The sequence below is a fragment of the Pygocentrus nattereri genome, chromosome 4 (genome assembly GCF_015220715.1).
Source record: "Pygocentrus nattereri isolate fPygNat1 chromosome 4, fPygNat1.pri, whole genome shotgun sequence".
Taxonomy (NCBI): Eukaryota; Metazoa; Chordata; class Actinopteri; order Characiformes; family Serrasalmidae; genus Pygocentrus; species Pygocentrus nattereri.
Genome location: NC_051214.1, coordinates 1,669,711 through 1,686,241, shown reverse-complemented (window position 1 = coordinate 1,686,241; position 16,531 = coordinate 1,669,711). Strand labels below are relative to the sequence as shown.

Below are 16,531 nucleotides of genomic sequence, written 5' to 3'. Positions count from 1 at the left end.
AAGATCAAGCTGCTTCAGATCTGAAAACATCCACAGGTGTTTCTGTCCATCCTTCCACTGTGAGAAGACCACTCAGCGCTGTGGGTCTGAAAGGACGTGTAGCTGATCAAGAAGAACCTCGCTGAGAAAAGGAGACGGACACATCAAACAAAGAAGCTGGACGATGGACTGACCACCCCAGAGTCCAGACCTCAGCACCACTGAATGGGTTTGATCACTTCAGAAAATCATCAACCAGCTTCTCAGACTGAGCTTTGGAGACGTGTCTGCAGGTTCTTTGAGGAGCTGAAAGCGAGGCTCCTGAGAAGAATGATCTCTGACCTCTGCTCAGTACTATATTTGTTCAAATATCACATGTACTTGTTTAAAGTTTGTTTAGTTAATAATTTGTTATTCATGCCAATTTTTATTATTATTATTGTTATTTTGATTTATAAAATTAAAATAAATCTATTTATGACTGATGTGAATAATTCAATAATTTTCTTAATTTGCCAACTGATCCAGATGCCGTGGGAGAAATTCTAACTGACGCACAGAGAAAATGAATAAAATCACTTCACTACTAGGTAACAAAGGTCAGAGTGTACCGCTCAAGGGTTTAAATATCTAAAACATCCGCGGTGGGAGACCGCCCTGCCGTTCCGGCTGCTCATAGGCAGAGGAGGCAGTCGAGGAGAAATGGGAAAACATGCAGAACAATAATAAGAACTGTAATAAAAACTTCAGCATCTTCTCACAACAGATATACGCCACTATCCCTTCTGTATTTTTGGTCTAATCTAGCCTGTTCCCTGTAAAATGGAAAAATAAAAAAACCATGAAGGACACCGGAGACTTTGAGCACTGCGTGAGCTTACTCGCACATCACAACATCATATGGATGACTCTATTATTCAAATGAGTGGGAGTGAGTAGCTGTGAACCGTATTAATATCCGAGCTCCTGGCCCAGAGCTTGGGCATTATCACCTCAGCGCTGACACTGCAGCCTCTCAGATCAGACTCCTTTGACATGCTGGATCTATGAATTTTATTCAAGATAACCAAACTGACCAATGCCTCAGGTTTTCCTGCCCAGAGAGGTCTGTATCTGCAGTGTATGTGTTGCTGTATGTGTGTGCAGCTGCTGTAGTTCTGCTGACAGTGTGTGGAAACCTGCTCATCATCATCTCCGTCTGTCACTTCAAGCAGCTCCACACACCGACTAACATGCTCATCCTCTCCCTGGCTGTGTCGGACTGTCTGGTCGGAGCTCTCGTGCTCCCTATTGTATTAATATGGACGATTGAGTCCTGCTGGGTTTTTAATAGAGGGTTCTGTATAAGTTTTATATTAACCTCCTATTTTCTTACAAGCACGTCTATATATAATGTTGCTCTGATCGCAGTTGATCGGTATTTTGCTCTGTCTAACCCGTTTCTCTACACTAAAGCGGTCTCTGTGATCACTGTGTGCTTTGTGGTTTTATGTGACTGGTTTGTATTGCTCTTATATAATGTAGCACTTCAGTACTTCACTGGAAACCTGAGAACCGTACTAACGTGCCCCAGAGACTGCTTTCTGTTGTTGGATGAGGTCTGGTCTCTGGTTGACCTTCTGGTTACGTTTGTTTTCCCATGCGCTGTTATAATCATATTCTATACTCTAGTTTTTATTATAGCCAAGAAACACGCCACCGCCATCCGAGAGCTTAACGCTCAAACTAGGACTCAGACATCAAAGAACATGACAGACTCTATGAGATCTGAGCGAAAAGCGGCGAAAGTGCTCGGCGTTTTGGTTTCTGTGTTTCTGGCTTGTCTGTTTCCATATTTTATTTACAGTTTATTAGGCAATGTCGTTGAAATTGAAGCAGACTCTTTTCAGAAAGTGCTGCTCCTGGTTTATTTAAACTCCACCATAAATCCAGTGATCTATGCTTTGTTTTATCCGTGGTTTAGGAAGTGTGTTAGACTCACTTTAACTCTTCAAATATTTAGAACAGATTCTGAATTGATAAAAGTCCTTTGACGAACGAAACAGGTATTAGTTCACCTGAGTTTTGAACAAGTTTTCAGAAGGTACGGATCTGACTCTTGAGATTTTTTTTAATGTTGTTTAAATGTACAGTAATCATATGTAACAGCATAAAACTAGATTTTTTTTCAACCTATCAGATGTTCAGCTGGGAGCTTTAAAGAGACATGTACAAATTGATCTAGGCTCCTTGACACACTTAGATGACTCATGTCTTCAGTGATTCACCTGTTTTGATGGCATGCCAGAGTAAAGACAGCTTTAAAGCCTTCACCCTCAGGACTGTGTACATGATTGTACATGATTACATTGGCGAGACAATTTGTGGAAATGCCCCCAAAAATGTGATCTTTCAACATGAAACCTTTTAAATGGGTTTAACATTAGTGCACCAACTGTACTGGTTGGGTGTCATTATTTTGTAAAACTGACACCTAAAGCTTTAGATTAGAAAAGATGTGGCCTAAGAGCAAGGCAATAAATCTGATGATCAGAGTTGAAAATCCACAGAGTGCTGTGACTGGCACCAAGAGACCAATAGCTTTGAGCGGTTTTATTTAAAAATAAATAAATAATAGTAAAAAAAAAAAAAGGCAAGTATGTTTTTTTTTATCTTCTGGCCAATTTCACATACATATAGTGCCCCTAATGGACAGAAGGATTTCCATTAAAAGAAATAAATCCATTTCAGCAAAACAGTTTCAACATTAGAATGTACTCAAATATATTGTGAAAATATGTATATTCACTGCACCACACGCATTAGCGTTATCCCATGTCTAAAATTCCAACTGTATCTCATCATCTAGTTATCTGCCAACCATGGGGCCCCACGAGAGCCTTGCCTTATGGCTCAGCTCTTTCTTTACCACAACAGACCGGTAAAGAGCCCGCATCGCTGCTGACCCAGCACCAATCCACCTGTCAATCTCCCGCTCCCTTTTACCATCACTCGTGAACAAGACCCGAGATACTTAAACTCCTCCACTTGAGGCAAGAGCCTATCCCCGACCCAGAGAGGGCTCTCCGCTCTTTTTCCGCCTGAGAACCATGGGCTCGGATTTGGAGGTACTGATTCTCATCCCAGCCGCTTCACAGTCGGCTGCAAACCGATCCAGCGAAAGCTGAAGTTCACAATCTGCTGTCTCCAATAGGACCACATCATCTGCAAACAGCAGCGATGTGACCTTGAGGTCACCAAACCAGACACCCTCCATCCCCTGACTGCGCCTAGAAATTCTGTCCATGAAAATTATGAATAGAATCGGTGACAAAGGGCAGCCCTGACGGAGTCCAACTCTCACTGGGAACAAGTCTGACTTACTGCCGGCCATGCGAACCAAACTCCTGCTTTGTTTGTACAGGGCCTGAATGGCTCATAGCAAAAAGCCATGTACCCCGTACTCCTGAAGCACCTCCCACTGAATACCCCGGGGAACACAGTCGAATGCCTTCTCCAAATCCACAAAGCACATGTGGACTGGTTGGGCAAACACCCATGAACCCTCCAGAATCCTGGAGAGGGTGAAGAGTTGGTCCAGTGTTCCACGACCCGTACGGAAACCGCACTGCTCCTCCTGAATCCGAGGTTCAACTATAAGCCGGACTCTCTTCTCCAGTACCCCTGCATAGACCTTACCAGGGAGGCTGAGGAGTGTGATTCCCCTGTAGTTGGAACACACCCTCCGGTCCCCCTTTTTAAAAAGAGGCACTGCCACCCCAGTCTGCCAATCCAGTGGCACCGCCCCCGATGTCCACGCAATGTTGAAAAGGCGTGTCAGCCAAGACAGCCCCACAACATCCAGAGCTTTGAGGAACTCCAGACGGATCTCATCCAAGCTTGGAGCCCTGCCACCAAGGAGCTTTTTAACTACCTTAGTGACTTTACATTACTGGGGACTCAGTAATGGACAAGCCTATTCCTGTGTCCCCAGACTCTGCCTCCTCACTGGAGAGCATGTCGGTGGAATTGAGGAGGTCCTCAAAGTATTCCTTCCACCGCCCAATGACGTCTCCAGTCGAAGTCAACAGCACACCTTCTCCACTATATACAGTGCTAGTGGCACACTGATTTCCCCTTCTGAGTCGCCTGATGGTTTGCCAGAATCTTTTTGGAGCCGACTTAAAGTCATTTTCCAAGGCCTCACCAAATTCCTCCTACACCCAGGTTTTTGTCTTGGTGACGACTGAAGCCGCAGATTGCTTGGCCTGTCGATACCTGCCAGCTGCCTCTGGTGTCCCACAGACCAACCATGCCCAGTAGGACTCCTTTTTCAGCTTGACGCCGTCTCTCACCTGGGGTATCCACCACCGAGTTTGAGGATTACCGCCCCGACAGGCACCAACTACCTTGCGACCACAGCTACAGTCAGCCGCTTCAACAATGGAGGAACGGAACATGGCCCATTCTGAGTCAATGTCCCTCACCTCCCCCGATATCTGGTCAAAGTCTGTCTGCAATCTGCAAACCATCACTATACATTTGGGTTTGCCTGGTCTGACCGGCATCTTCTCCAACCACCTGATCCAACTCACCACCAGGTGGTGATCAGTTCACAGCTCAGCTCCTCTCTTTACCAAAACACATGGCCGCAAGTCCGATGACACAACTACAAATTCAATCAATGAACTGCAGCCTAGGGTGTCCTGGTGCCCCTCCAGGTCTCACTGTCATTTCCCACGTGAGCCTAGTAGGACAATAGAGTCTCCAGGAGGAGCACTTTCAAGCACCCCTCCCAAAGACTCTAAGAAGGCTGGGTACTCTGAACTGCTGTTCGGTGCATAAGCACAGACAACAGTCAGGACCCGTTCCCCAAGGGAAGCTACCCTCTCGTCCACCGGAGAAAACCCCAACATACAGGCGCCAGGTCGAGGGCTATGAGAAAGCCCACACCTGCCCGCCACCTCTCACCATGGGCAACCCCAGAAAAGAATAAAGTCCAGCCCCTCTCAAGGAGATTGGACCCAGAGCCCAAGCTGTGTGTTGAGGTGAGCCCGACTATATCTAGCCGGTATCTCTCAACCTCACGCACCAAATCAGGCTCCTTCCCCACCAGTGAGGTAAGGGAAAGGTAGGCAGGGTACACAAGTCCTGTTTTTTTTTTTCTTTTTCAATAGGGGTATTTTTGGATCACACTTTGTCTGACCAGTCACCTAGGACCAGTTTGCCTTGGGAGACCCCATCAGGAGCTTTTGCACCAGACAACAGAGCTCCTAGGATCATTCAAGCACACAAACCCCTCCACCACAATAAGGTGGTGATCCATGGAGAGGTGTGTGTACAATCCTGTTTCCAAAAAAGTTGGGACACGGTGCAAAATGTGAATAGAAACTGAATGTAATGATGTGCAATAATTTAAATCCTATATTTAATGGAAAACAAGTACAAAGACAAAATATCAATTTGAAAAAATAGTTGAAACTGAGAATTTATTTATTTGTTTGTTTGTTTGTTTGTTTATTTATTACACGCATTTGGAATTTAATGGCAGCAACACATTGCAAAAAGTTGGGACAGGGGCATGTTTACCACAGTGTTGCATGACCTCTTCTTTTAATAAGCCTCTATAAGGGAACTGAGGACACTGACTGTTGTAGTTTTGAAAGTGAAATGTCTGGCCATTCTTGCTCGATACAGAATTTCAGCTGCTCAACAGTTCAAGGTCTCCTGTGTCATGTTTTTCATTTCATAATGCACCAAATGTTTTTAATGGATGGCAGGTCTGGACTGCAGGCAGACTAACTCTGATAATTGTGGGGAGAAGGCTGCTGTAGTGAGGCCTTCCATATTTCTGTTACCTATATTGGGAGGCAAGCCAGTTCAGCACCTGGGGCTGAATGTAATGTAAAAAATGTAAAAAAACAGTGAAGGACACAGGAGAATTTGAGCACTGCGTGAGCTTACTCGCACATCACAACATCATATGGATGACTCTATTATTCAAATGAGTGGGAGTGAGTAGCTGTGAACCGTATTAATATCCGAGCTCCTGGCCCAGAGCTTGGGCATTATCACCTCAGCGCTGACACTGCAGCCTCTCAGATCAGACTCCTTTGACATGCTGGATCTATGAATTTTATTCAAGATAACCAAACTGACCAATGCCTCAGGTTTTCCTGCCCAGAGAGATCTGTATCTGCAGTGTATGTGTTGCTGTATGTGTGTGCAGCTGCTGTAGTTCTGCTGACAGTGTGTGGAAACCTGCTCATCATCATCTCCGTCTGCCACTTCAAGCAGCTCCACACACCGACTAACATGCTCATCCTCTCCCTGGCTGTGTCGGACTGTCTGGTCGGAGCTCTCGTGCTCCCTATTGTATTAATATGGACGATTGAATCCTGCTGGGTTTTTAATAGAGGGTTCTGTATAAGTTTTATATTAACCTCCTATTTTCTTACAAGCACGTCTATATATAATGTTGCTCTGATCGCAGTTGATCGGTATTTTGCTCTGTCTAACCCGTTTCTCTACACTAAAGCGGTCTCTGTGATCACTGTGTGCTTTGTGGTTTTATGTGACTGGTTTGTATTGCTCTTATATAATGTAGCACTTCAGTACTTCACTGGAAACCTGAGAACCGTACTAACGTGCCCCAGAGACTGCTTTCTGTTGTTGGATGAGGTCTGGTCTCTGGTTGACCTTCTGGTTACGTTTGTTTTCCCATGCGCTGTTATAATCATATTCTATACTCTAGTTTTTATTATAGCCAAGAAACACGCCACCGCCATCCGAGAGCTTAACGCTCAAACTAGGACTCAGACATCAAAGAACATGACAGACTCTATGAGATCTGAGCGAAAAGCGGCGAAAGTGCTCGGCGTTTTGGTTTCTGTGTTTCTGGCTTGTCTGTTTCCATATTTTATTTACAGTTTATTAGGCAATGTCGTTGAAATTGAAGCAGACTCTTTTCAGAAAGTGCTGCTCCTGGTTTATTTAAACTCCACCATAAATCCAGTGATCTATGCTTTGTTTTATCCGTGGTTTAGGAAGTGTGTTAGACTCACTTTAACTCTTCAAATATTTAGAACAGATTCTGAATTGATAAAAGTCCTTTGACGAACGAAACAGGTATTAGTTCACCTGAGTTCTGAACAAGTTTTCAGAAGGTACGGATTTTCTTTAATGTTGTTTAAATGTAACAGCATAAAACTAGATTTTTTTTCAAACTATCCGATGTTCAGCTGGGAGCCTTTAAAGAGGCATGTACAAATTGATCTAGGCTCCTTGACACACTTAGATGACTCAAGTCTTCAGTGATTCACCTGTTTTGATGGCATGCCAGAGTAAAGACAGCTTTAAAGATGATGCTCATTGTGGGTTTACCTGAGTTATACTCAAGAAAGTGGTGTCTGAGTAAACAAAAAGATCTGTTTTCTTTATTATGTATACAGATCTTTCCTGAAATGTTGGTGTCAGTGTTGACTGAAAAACTATTAAGGTAAATCTCCATTGAGCTGGAATGGAATATGTGTAGAACGCTGATAAAGGTACTGTACTTATATATTATAACTAAATATATGTGCCTTGTCCTTGTTAGTATAGTGGACAGTATCTCTGCCCGTCATGCAGAAGGTTTATTACATCATACTTTAATGCGAACTGTATTACATAAGAGTGTTGCTCGTTTGGAAAAGAAGTTGTCGATATTTGACTGGTGGACAGAGAAAATCAGCACCAACCTAAACAGTAAAAGACTAGATGAACCCTATCGCAACCAAGCTATTCAAAGCCAGTCAGCACAGCAAATCACTCAAAATACACTATGTGGCCAAAAGTATGTGGACATAATTAGCAAGTTTAGGTGTTTCGGCCACACTCATTGCAAACAGCTCGGCCATTCTGCACAGGCAACCCTCTGCAGTAGAATGGGTCGACCTGAAGAGCTCAGTGAGTGTCACACGATGCCTGTCTGGGCATCTACTGGCTGAAGCAGCAGAATTGGCAGTTAGCGTTTTCCTCCAATCATGTTCAGCTGTCCAATAATGCTGCGTGAGCATCAACTGGAAAAGATGAGGAGGCTGCCTTCATATGACTCTGAGGAAGCACATCCTAGCCTTCACCCTCAGGACTGTGTACATGATTGTACATGATTACATTGGGGAGACAATTTGTGGAAATGCCCCAAAAAATGTGATCTTTCAACATGAAACCTTTTAAATGGGTTTAAAATTAGTGCACCAACTGTACTGGTTGGGTGTTATGCTGGTCATTATTTTGTAAAACTGACACCAGCTTTGGATTAGAAAAGATGTGGCCTAAGAGCAAGGCAATAAATCTGATGATCAGAGTTGAAAATCCACAGAGTGCTGTGACCGGCACCCAGAGACCAACAGCTTTGAGCGGTTTTATTTTTTTTTTTAATTAAATAAAAAATTTTTAAAAAAGGCAAGTATGTTTTTTTTGACCTTCTGGCCAATTTCACATACATATATGAGGAGTGTGATTCCCCTGTAGTTGGAACACACCCTCCGGTCCCCCTTTTTAAAAAGAGGCACCGCCACCCCAGTCTGCCAATCCAGTGGCACTGCCCCCGATGTCCACGCAATGTTGAAAAGGCGTGTCAGCCAAGACGGCCCCACAACATCCAGAGCCTTGAGAAACTCAGGGCGGATCTCATCCACCCCTGGAGCCTTGCCACCAAGGAGCTTCTTAACTACCTTAGCGACTTCGGCCTCAGTAATGGACAAGCCTATTCCCATGTCCCCAGACTCAGCCTCCTCACTGGAGAACGTGTAGGTGGGATTGAGGAGGTCCTCAAAGTATTCCTTCCACCGCCCAATGACGTCGCCAGTCAAAGTCAACAGCACACCATCTCCACTATATACAGTGCTAGTGGCACACTGCTTTCCCCTTCTGAGTCGCCTGACAGTTTGCCAGAATCTTTTCAGAGCCGACTTAAAGTCACTTTCCAAGGCCTCACCAAACTCCTCCCATACACAGGTTTTTGCCTTGGCGATGACTGAAGCCACAGATTGCTTGTCCTGTCGATACCTGCCAGCTGCCTCTGGTGACCCACAGGCCAACCATGCCCGGTAGGACTCCTTCTTCAGCTTGACGGCATCTCTCACCTGGGGTGTCCACCACCGGGTTCGAAGATTACCGCCCCGACAGGCACCAACTACCTTACGGCCACAGCTACAGTCAGCCGCTTCAACAATGGAGGAACGGAACATGGCCCATTCTGAGTCAATGTCCCCCACCTCCCCCGATATCTGGTCAAAGTTCTGACGGAGGTGTGAGTTGAAGATCAATCTGACAGGTTCTTCTGCCAGACGTTCCCAGCAAACCCTCACTATACGTTTGGGCTTGCCTGGTCTGACCGGCATCTTCCCCCACCACCTGAACCAACTCACCACCAGGTGGTGATCAGTTGACAGCTCAGCTCCTCTCTTTACCCGAGTGTCTGAAACACATGGCCGCAAGTCCGATGACACGACTACAAAGTCAATAATTGAACTGTGGCCTAGGGTGTCCTGGTGCCATGTGCACTTATGGACATCCTTGTGTTCAAACATGGTGTTCGTGATGGACAAACTGTGGTTTGCACAGAAGTCCAAAAACTGAACACCACTCGGGTTCAGATCAGAGAGGCCATTCCTCCCAATCACACCCCTCCAGGTCTCACTGTCATTGCCCACGTGAGCGTTAAAGTCCCCCAGTAGGACAATAGAGTCTCCAGGAGGAGCACTTTCAAGCACCCTTTCCAAGGACTCTAAGAAGGCTGGATACTCTGAACTGCTGTTCGGTGCATAAGCACAGACAACAGTCAGGACCCGTTCCCCAACCCGAAGGCGTAGGGAAGCTACCCTCTCGTCCACCGGGGAAAACCCCAACATACAGGCGCAGAGTCGAGGGGCTATGAGAAAGCCCACACCTGCCCGCCGCCTCTCACCATGGGCAACTCCAGAAAAGAATAAAGTCCAGCCCCTCTCAAGGAGATTGGACCCAGAGCCCAAGCTGTGTGTTGAGGTGAGCCCGACTATATGTAGCCGGTATCTCTCAACCTTGCGCACCAACTAAGGCTCCTTCCCCGCCAGTGAGGTAACGTTCCAAGTTCCAAAAGCCAGTTTCAGCAACCGAGGATCAGAACGCCAAGGCCCACGCCTTCGGACACTGCCCGATCCACAAAGCACCGAACCCCTACTACTGCCCCTCCCATTGGTGGTGGGTCGATGGGAGGGGGGACTCATGTAACTCCTTCAGGCTGGGCCCGGCCGGGCACCATGAGTAAATGCCCGGCCACCAGACGCTCGCTGGCGCACTCCTCCCCCAGGCCTGGCTCCAGGGTGGGGCCCCGGTAACCCTGTTCCGGGCAGGGTACACAAGTCCTGCTTTTGTGTCTTCATAGGGGTTATTATGGATCACACTTTGTCTGACCGGTCACCTAGGACCAGTTTGCCTTGGGAGACCCTACCAGGAGCTTTTGCTCCAGACAACATAGCTCCTAGGATCATTCAAGCACGCCAACCCCTCCACCACGATAAGGTGGTGATCCATGGAGAGGTGTGTGTACAATCCTGTTTCCAAAAAAGTTGGGACACTGTGCAAAATGTAAATAGAAACTGAATGTAACGATGTGCAATAATTTAAATCCTATATTTAATGGAAAACAAGTACAAAAACAAAATATCAATTTGAAAAAAAATAGTTGAAACTGAGAATTTATTTATTCATTTGTTTATTTATTTATTTGTTTGTTTGTTTGTTTTTGTTTGTTTGTTTGTTTATTACGCTCATTTGGAATTTAATGGCAGCAACACATTTCAAAAAGTTGGGACAGGGGCATGTTTACCACAGTGTTGCATGACCTCTTCTTTTAATAAGCCTCTATAAGGGAACTGAGGACACTGACTGTTGTAGTTTTGAAAGTGAAATGTCTGGCCATTCTTGCTCGATACAGAATTTCAGCTGCTCAACAGTTCAAGGTCTCCTGTGTCATGTTTTTCATTTCATAATGCGCCAAATGTTTTTAATGGATGGCAGGTCTGGACTGCAGGCAGACTAACTCTGATAATTGTGGGGAGAAGGCTGCTGTAGTGAGGCCTTCCATATTTCTGTTACCTGTATTGGGAGGCAAGCCAGTTCAGCACCTGGGGCCATTTTTGTCTTAACCTCAGATCTGACAGATTCACAGAAGACTTTTATTACAGAAGCAAATCTTATCTTGGTTTATGAATCTTATCTTATAGCATCTTATCTCAAGTTAGGAAATTTTAACTTACTTCAAAGTCGACAATCAACTGTCATGTCTGTTACCTAGCAACCGACCATACGTGCACAGCTGAAACATAAACACGTAAAATAATCAAGCTAGTTAGCCAGACAGCTCGCTGCTGTTACTGATGTAAAAGAAAAAACCCTTTATAGAAAAAACCCTTTGTAGATCGTTCAGCATTAATTTAGCCTTAGGTGCTGGCTTTTGAACTGTGCTCTGATAACAAGCCAGATGGTCCCTTTTCTCTTTAGCCTGGAGGACACAGCGTCCATGTTTTCCAAAAAAATATTTCAAATTTAGACCAATCAGACCACAGGACACTTTTCCACTTCAACTCAGTCCATATTAAAGGAATTCAGGCCCAGAGAAGGCGGCAGCGTTTCTGGATCCTGTTTATATACGAATCCTGTTTATATAATCCTGTTTATTAACTTGCATTTGCAGATACAGCACTAAAGTGTGTTCGCAGACAGTGGTTTTTGGAAGTTTTCCCATGCAATGATTTCAACTACAGAATCCTGTGGGTTTATAATGCAGTGCGCCAAACAGCCGTGAAGATCACAGCCAGCTAATGTTGGCTTTCGGCCTTGTCCCCTGCATACAGAGCTTACTCCAGAGCCTTGGGAATCTTTTAAAATCATGTCATGAACCATAGATGTTTGCTATGTTACACTGAGAAATGCTGTTCTTGAGTCGTTGTTCTATTTGCTGGTGCATTCTTTCACAGAGTGGTGAATATTTCCTCGTCTTTACTTCTAAAAGACGCAGCCTCAACTTTTTTGAAATATGTTGCTGGCAAATGAAAATCTTTGTTTAACATTTCATATGCCGTCTTTGTACTACTTTCAATTAAATACAGGGTTTAAATGATTTGCATATTACATATGATATATATATATTTATATATAGTGTGTGTGGTTTATATGGCTTCATTCATATGTGCTGTTGTCCTTTGCCTGTGCTGCCACACTGTGGACAATAAAATACATGACTTTATTCATGGGCTTAATTGTGCAGTATGAATGTTTGATACTAGCAGCAAACTGGACGCCTTATCATTAACATATCAGTATGTGGTATTGGTTAAATAGTACTATACATAATGGGGACCAGTGTGTGAATGGTGAATTGAAACTGATATCAAACTCCAAAATGAACCAAACCTGATGATATTTCATAACTAAACGAAAGTTTCTCTACAAAAATGAGTGGACACAGTTTTCCCCAACATCTGATTAAGGCAAAGCCCATCCTGGTATCAATAACACAGATGCATGCCTTACAGAAAGGAATGGTTCATTTCATAGTGGCTGTGTTACACAATCAACAAAAACATCTGCCGCAACATCTGTAATCGTGGAGCGTGTGCTGGGCCCGGTTTAAACGATGCTCAAAGCATTCGTCTCCAAAATCAAGCTCCAGTCCTGCTTCAGATCTAAAAGCAAGTCTCACAAAAAAATCTAAGTTGTATTAAAGGCAAAACCTGGACAGTGAAATTATGTTGAGTGGTTGAGGTTTGTGCATATCTTTCTGTTAATTCTTTCTCTCCTGTTGTCCTTGAGTCTGGAAGTGAATAGCTTGTATTTAATGGTTGTTTTGACTGGAAATTGAATAGTTGAAGTGTTTCCTGTCTTAGTGCTGCACAGCGGAGAATTTCTGACACGTAAGCACACTTTATCCCTGAGCAAATGAGTCCGGCAGGCCCGTAGAGGAGTTTGTTTTTTTTACAACATACCTGATTCAGTAAGACCTATTGATTCACCTGCTGAACTGAGTCAGATGTAGTTGATGCAAAAGCTGCACTGTTAAACATGAACCATTTGCAGTGGATTAAGAAACATCAGTGTTGTTGTATTATTGTTTTAATGATTGTTATAATTCCCTCTGTAAATTTCCTCTTCCGAATCACACACACATTGCGGTCATCGGGCGGAAGGCAGGATACACCCTGGACAGGACGCCAGTCCATCGCAGGGCAGACAGACAGACATACACAATCACACACACACTCACACCTAGGGGCAATGTAGCATGTCCAATTGGCCTGACTGCATGTCTTTGGACTGTGGGAGGAAACCGGAGAACCCGGAGGAAACCCACGCAGACATGGGGAGAACATGCAAACTCCACACAGAGAGGACCCCGGTCTTCCGAATCAATGACATCATATGTATCTGGTGGGTGTGATCAGGTTCTGTTCTATATAAATATGAGCTTTTGTCTGCTGAGCCTGCAGCTCCTTTCACCATGAAGCTGGACTCTTACCAGTGAAATCACTGCATCCCAGCAGACGCCAGGATCTGAATCGTTACTTTGAACACTCTCAGTGCTGGATCCATGAATCTTACGGCGCTTAACCAAACCGATCTCTGCTTTGGGTTTTCCTGTCCGGAGAGATCCGTGTCTCCTGTGTATGTGTTGCTGTACGTGTGTGCAGCTGCTGTAGTTCTGCTGACAGTGTGTGGAAACCTGCTTGTGATCATCTCCGTCTGCCACTTCAAGCAGCTCCACACACCGACCAACATGCTCATCCTCTCTCTGGCTGCGTCGGACTTTCTGGTCGGACTGTTTGTGCTCCCGTTCCAGCTGAGTCGTCTTACTGAATCATGTTGGGTTTTTGGACCAACTTTGTGTGTATTTTATATTTTTATCTCCTTTTTCGTCACAAGCATATCGATATACAACGTCGCCCTCATTGCTGTTGATCGGTATTTTGCCATCTCAAACCCTTTTCTCTACACTGAAAAGGTGTCTGTGAACACAGCTTGCGTTGTGGTTTCATGTAACTGGTTTTTATTGATGTCGTACAACTCGGTGGTTCTTTATTTTAACGGAAATTCCACGGGGCTGATGGCGTGTCCTGAAATGTGTCTTTTTGTGTTACATGAGGTCTGGTCCCTGATCGATCTCCTGCTCGCTTTTGTTGTTCCATGTTCTATGATAATCATATTTTATGGGCTAGTTTTTATTATTGCCAAGAAACATGCCAACGCCATCCGAGACCTTAATATTCAAACTAAAGCCCAGGCCTCAAAGAACACAGCAGACTCGATGAAGTCCGAGAGGAAAGCAGCGAAGGTGCTCAGCATTCTAGTGGCCGTGTTCTTGGCTTGTTTGTTTCCCTATTTTCTTTGTGCTTTAGTAAGTAACACCATAGAGAGCACCGTTTTTGAAAAACTGGTGATTCTTCTGTATCTTAACTCTTCTGTCAATCCGGTCATCTATGCTTTGTTTTACCCGTGGTTCAGAAAGTGCATTAAAATCATTTTAACTCTTCAGATATTAAGAACAGATTCTGCACTGATAAATGTCCACTAGTGCATAGAAGAGTATCAATAGAAAGCATTTTACTTACAGAGTCGGCTAAACCTATTCTGTGCAGAAACTATATTACACACATAGAATGACTTCTAGAGGCTGATAGAAGTTGTACATGTAGCTGTTGTGTAATTCTATCATTATTGTAAGAACATGGCACTAATAAAAACTCAATTTATGCAGATAAAACAAAACCTAAGGCACTTACAGCAGCTTCGTGGTCCTGGCAGTGGTAAGGAAACATACTCAATCTGCTGTTATGCTTGTAATGTTTTTTTTTCCCCCCTCATGATTTTGTCTCATTGCTTTGTTAATTACAACAGAGGTCATGACTGCACATAAATACTCTACACACAGTTGCTAGTTCATTAGGTACAAGTATCTTAAACCTATGGAATCCCTAAAATCTGGCGTATATGAGAAGGGACAAACACAAAACCACCCTTTCTGCTCTGACTCTCGAATGGCCCCTCAGTGTCACAAGCATTCAACGCTCAGCATTTCTGTAACCACACATGCGTAATAACGTGATACACTCAGCATATTTCTAGGCACGCGTTCAGTAAATGAGGGTAGTGTCACGGCCCTTAAGTCCATCTATATGTGGACTTATATATTTCATTAAACACTGGGGTACGAGATTGAGTTCAGATGGATGAGATAAATGTGGAGGCTGTACGTTTCAGGCAGGAGCCTCAGACAGCAAAAGAACTACAGCACTTCATGGAGTTCATTTCAAAACAAAGGTCAAGAAGGTCATGAAGACAATTCGCCTCACCCATGTACAATTAACCAGTGGAATAAAAGCATGCCTCAGGGCCACAGACGGGTCGGGGCCTCTTTCTGCAAGGCCACACAGTGCAAGAGAACGAGACACAGTCTACATATAGTGTAATTAATCGACTGGCATGCACTGAGATACATCACGGTGTAAGAATATACACCCATATAAACACCCAACAGTGACAAACTGGGTTCACAGCCCAACAGTAACAACGGTACAATATACAGTACTGAATGAAAGTCTTACACACAAGACACATTTTCAAAATATGTTTGTGTAGTTTGTGTTTATTTGCTGAGAAAAGTGTTATTTGATTATATTATATTATATAAAAGATGTATAGAATATTATTTAATAATGATATTACACACATACACACACATACACACACACAAACACACACACACACACATACATATAATAAACAGTGATGTTCTGGATGTTGGTGTGTTTGTTTACCCATCTCCAAGCCTCTCCTCCTCGAGGAAGCCCAGTATTATATGTAGTTAAAAAGCAGCTCCTGGTTTGACCAATCAGTGCTCAGTAAATTGAGCTCATGATGTCATTGATGATATTAACGAGTCTCTGTGGCGGCTGTGAAGGTGTCCAGGAAAAATATGGACCCGAGAAATTCTTGTTCCTTTTTATTGTTTTTCTGTTTATTTGAATTATGAATACGACTTTATTCTAATGTATATTCTGATAAACTCACTGCTGAGGGAAACTGTGAAAAATTCGCTTAGACGCCTAAAACTTTCACACAGCGCTGTATACAAAGGGAAAAACAATATGCTGGAGGCCTTAATGATGCAGCATTTGTGGCAGGTGTGGTAGCACTGGAACAATGTATTTCCCAAATTAAACAGTGACGCAGCAAAAAAAAAACACATTACCAACGAAACTCCCGCCCATGCGCCATGACCAAGATCCCGTCCCGACGATAACCAGAGGAGCTGTAATTGAGGATGGCAACCCGAATCGGTTTGATCGGACATCACCCAGACTCGATCCTGCCTGCTCCCAGTACAAAGTCCGGATAATGTCCAAGTGAACCCATGCGTGAACAGAGCGTGTGTGGAGTGTCGCTGCTTCAGGCTTTTCTGCTTGCCTGTGTATTTCTTTCCACACTTGATATGTCATATTAATACTGATGCAAAAACCATCACAGCCACTTCTGCCATATTTTATGTGCTGTA

At 44.1% G+C, this 16,531-nt stretch overlaps 3 protein-coding genes across 3 annotated transcripts; all 3 read left to right on the top strand.

The window, feature by feature from the left end:
• Nucleotides 1–1,025: 1,025 nt before the first annotated feature.
• Nucleotides 1,026–2,012, top strand: LOC119263298 (trace amine-associated receptor 13c-like). The gene has a single exon (XM_037538190.1). It carries the CDS (start codon nucleotides 1,026–1,028, stop codon nucleotides 2,010–2,012), a length of 987 nt encoding a protein of 328 aa, XP_037394087.1.
• Nucleotides 2,013–6,087: 4,075 nt separating this feature from the next.
• Nucleotides 6,088–7,074, top strand: LOC119263296 (trace amine-associated receptor 13c-like). Its single transcript, XM_037538189.1, has one exon. The coding sequence runs from the start codon at nucleotides 6,088–6,090 to the stop codon at nucleotides 7,072–7,074; it is 987 nt and encodes a 328-aa protein (XP_037394086.1).
• A 6,496-nt stretch (nucleotides 7,075–13,570) lies between these two features.
• LOC108432803 (trace amine-associated receptor 13c-like) lies at nucleotides 13,571–14,551 on the top strand. Its single transcript, XM_017706907.1, has one exon. It carries the CDS (start codon nucleotides 13,571–13,573, stop codon nucleotides 14,549–14,551), a length of 981 nt encoding a protein of 326 aa, XP_017562396.1.
• Nucleotides 14,552–16,531: the final 1,980 nt, after the last annotated feature.